General features: G+C 63.7%; 1 protein-coding gene across 1 annotated transcript; it reads left to right on the plus strand.

Moving 5' to 3' along the window:
• The first annotated feature begins 904 nt into the window (after positions 1–904).
• FFAR3 (free fatty acid receptor 3) lies at positions 905–2,636 on the plus strand. The gene has a single exon (XM_017338154.3). It carries the CDS (start codon positions 905–907, stop codon positions 1,904–1,906), a length of 1,002 nt encoding a protein of 333 aa, XP_017193643.3. The 3' UTR covers positions 1,907–2,636.
• Positions 2,637–2,904: the final 268 nt, after the last annotated feature.

The following is a 2,904-nucleotide window of genomic DNA, read 5'->3' on the forward strand; positions in this document are numbered from 1 at the left end:
TCCCAAGGTCTGCATTGGCAGGAACCTGGAGCTGGGGACGAGAGCTGGGTGTCAAACCCAGGTACTCCAACATGGGACGCGAGTGTCCCAATTGGCAGCTTAGCCACCAGGACAAACACCTGCCATTATTATTCATACTCGTCTCATTGTAACTACCTGCAACCCTCGGAGACAAGCCCAGAGCAGCACCGGGGGCTCCAGCAGCCAGCATCTCAGCGCTCGCCGCCTCAAGCCAGGCTCCGTGCCAGCGCCTGATGCACGTCAGCATTCTCACCTCTGAGATGGGTTCTGGAACCATCCCTGTTTGCAGGTGTGAACGCAGGACACAGAGTATTGAGTAGAAAGCTAGGAAGAGACCGCGCTGGCCGGGAACCCAGGCCCCTGGCTCCGGAGTCCAGCCCTCCATCACCGCCTCACGCCTCCTGCAAGGCCAACGCACAAGAAGTGGACAAGATCCAAGGGGAGGGCAGGGCAGGCGGGGCCGAGGCCGGCGTGGACCTGGCTCGGACACCCTGGCTGCAGCTGCCCGAGGAGGCAGACGCACAGTCGTGGAATTTGCTCCTCTTTGCATACTGGCGCAGCCCTGGTAACAGAGCTCAAGGCATCTTTTGTGCCATTGATCCATAGCGGGTGACGTCACAAGCCCTGCCAGGTCTTTAGCGTTTGTGCCAGATAACCCTGGCTGCCCGTGCTCACTCCGGCGGAGGAGACGGCCAGCTCTCGGGCTCTCAGATCGACAGGTGAGCGTGGCGGCGTGGGGCAGAGGGAGGGGTTTGGTGTGAAGGAGCACTCTGCTACTTTTTGCACTGGCGGAAGGGGCAGGAGTCTGGGCAGGTGACCCCGCTGGGGTGTGGACCCATAGAGGGTGGGGGTGGCGGCTGATGGGGCAGATGCTCCAGGGGCTATGCCCCAGCAGAGCAGCGCCCGTGTCTCTCTCTCACCAGCGGCCATGTCCTTCTTTCCCGGCAATCACTGGCTGTTCTTCTCCGTATACCTGTTCGCCTTCCTCGTGGGGCTCCCGCTCAACCTGCTGGCCCTGGTGATCTTTGTGGGCAAGCTGCGGCGCCACCCGGTGGCCGTGGACCTGCTCCTGCTCAACCTGACGCTCTCCGACCTGCTCCTGCTGCTCTTCCTGCCCTTCCGCATGGTGGAGGCGGCCAGCGGCATGGGCTGGCCCCTGCCCTTCATCCTCTGCCCCCTCTCGGGCTTCCTCTTCTTCACCACCATCTATCTCACCTCCCTGTTCCTGACCACCGTGAGCGTCGAGCGCTTCCTGAGCGTGGCCTACCCGCTGTGGTACAGGACGCGGCCCCGGCTGGGCCAGGCCGCTCTGGTCAGTGGGCTCTGCTGGTTCCTGGCCGCGGCGCACTGCAGCGTGGTCTACATCACCGAGTACTCCGGGAACGCCTCGCGCAGCCAGGGCACCAACGGCACCTGCTACCTGGAATTCCAGGAGGACCAGCTGGCCGTCCTCCTGCCCGTGCGCCTGGAGATGGCTGTGGTCCTCTTTGGGGTGCCCCTGCTCATCACCAGCTACTGCTACAGCCGCCTGGTGTGGCTCCTCAGCCGGGGAGCCAGCCGGAGCCGGCGCCGGCGGGTGGTGGGGCTCGTGGCTGCCACACTGCTCAACTTCCTCGTCTGCTTTGGGCCCTACAACGTGTCCCATCTCGTGGGCTACGTGCAGGGCGAGAGCCCGCCGTGGAGGAGCTACGTGCTACTACTCAGCACCCTGAACTCCTGCGTCGACCCGCTCGTGTACTACTTCTCGTCGTCTCGCTTCCAGGCCGACTTCCAGCAACTGCTGAGGAGGCTGGCGGGGGGCTGGAGCCCTTGCAGGCAGGAGTGCACCGTGGAACTGAAGGTCCAGGCTGCAGGGGGCGGGCAGGTGCAGGACTGTCCATTGTAGCCGGTGGGTGGGGTGCGGGGGCTCCAGGAAGTCTGTGGGTGCGGGCCCAGAAGTCTGGGCTGCAGCTAGGTCCTCTGGGGGCAGACCAGGTGCAGTGTGGGGTTCACACCCCAGGGCGGTCCCTGGCTCAAAGGGGGGCAGGACTTTGCATGGCAGGTGGGAGTGGGGGCAGAGTAGGCACCCAGCCTTTCTGAGGGTGTGCTTGCCGAAGGCCAGCGCCCACTCACCTCTCTTCCCCAGTGGCTATGGGGAGAAGCCACCACGGGGAGCGATGGCTTGGAGAACCATGAGTCCCCCTAACGCAGCAGGCTAGGTGAGGGAGGCATTCAGAGCAGGGCTCAGGGCAGGACAGAGCTGCCGGAGTGTGGGGGGAGCCACCCCTCTGAGCTGCCCCTCCCCACGCAGGCAGGCAGTGGGCAGCCAGGGCTCCAGCCTTGCCACGCGTGGGCTTGTCCATGAATGCTCAGTACAGTCAGGCCTCCAGGAACATTTATGAACAGGGACAGGCGAGAAATTACCCCAATAAATTTGGTAGCAAACAAAAAAGGAGCGGTCTCTCCTTATTCTCCCGTGGTGGGTGGAGGGAGGAACACGTGCGCCCTGAAGGGAAAGAGTTAAACCAGCAGCACCCTGAGCCAAGAGAATAAAAATAGCAGCTGGCCTGGCCTGGCCTGGCCCCTCGGCTCATCTCGTCCTTGTCTTCTACCCCTGCAAAACCGCAAGGTGGGTACTAGCGCTGCCGCTGTCTGCCAGATGGGGCCACGGCTCGGGAAGGCAACGCCTCTTCCCTGAGGTCCTGGAGCCAGTGAGTGCGGCAGCAGGACTGGAACTCGGGTTTAGCCGACTCCAGAACCCAGGACCCTAACCCACCCCACTGTCCACCGTCAGCCCAGGTCATCTGCAGGGAGCTGGCCCAGTCCAATCTCCAGAGCCGGAGGCAGCCCCAGGGCCCACGACCGTGAACAGGCCACGGCGAGGGAGCAGCTCTGCCACAGCTC

The sequence above is a fragment of the Oryctolagus cuniculus genome, chromosome 18 (assembly GCF_964237555.1).
Source record: "Oryctolagus cuniculus chromosome 18, mOryCun1.1, whole genome shotgun sequence".
NCBI lineage: Eukaryota > Metazoa > Chordata > Mammalia > Lagomorpha > Leporidae > Oryctolagus > Oryctolagus cuniculus.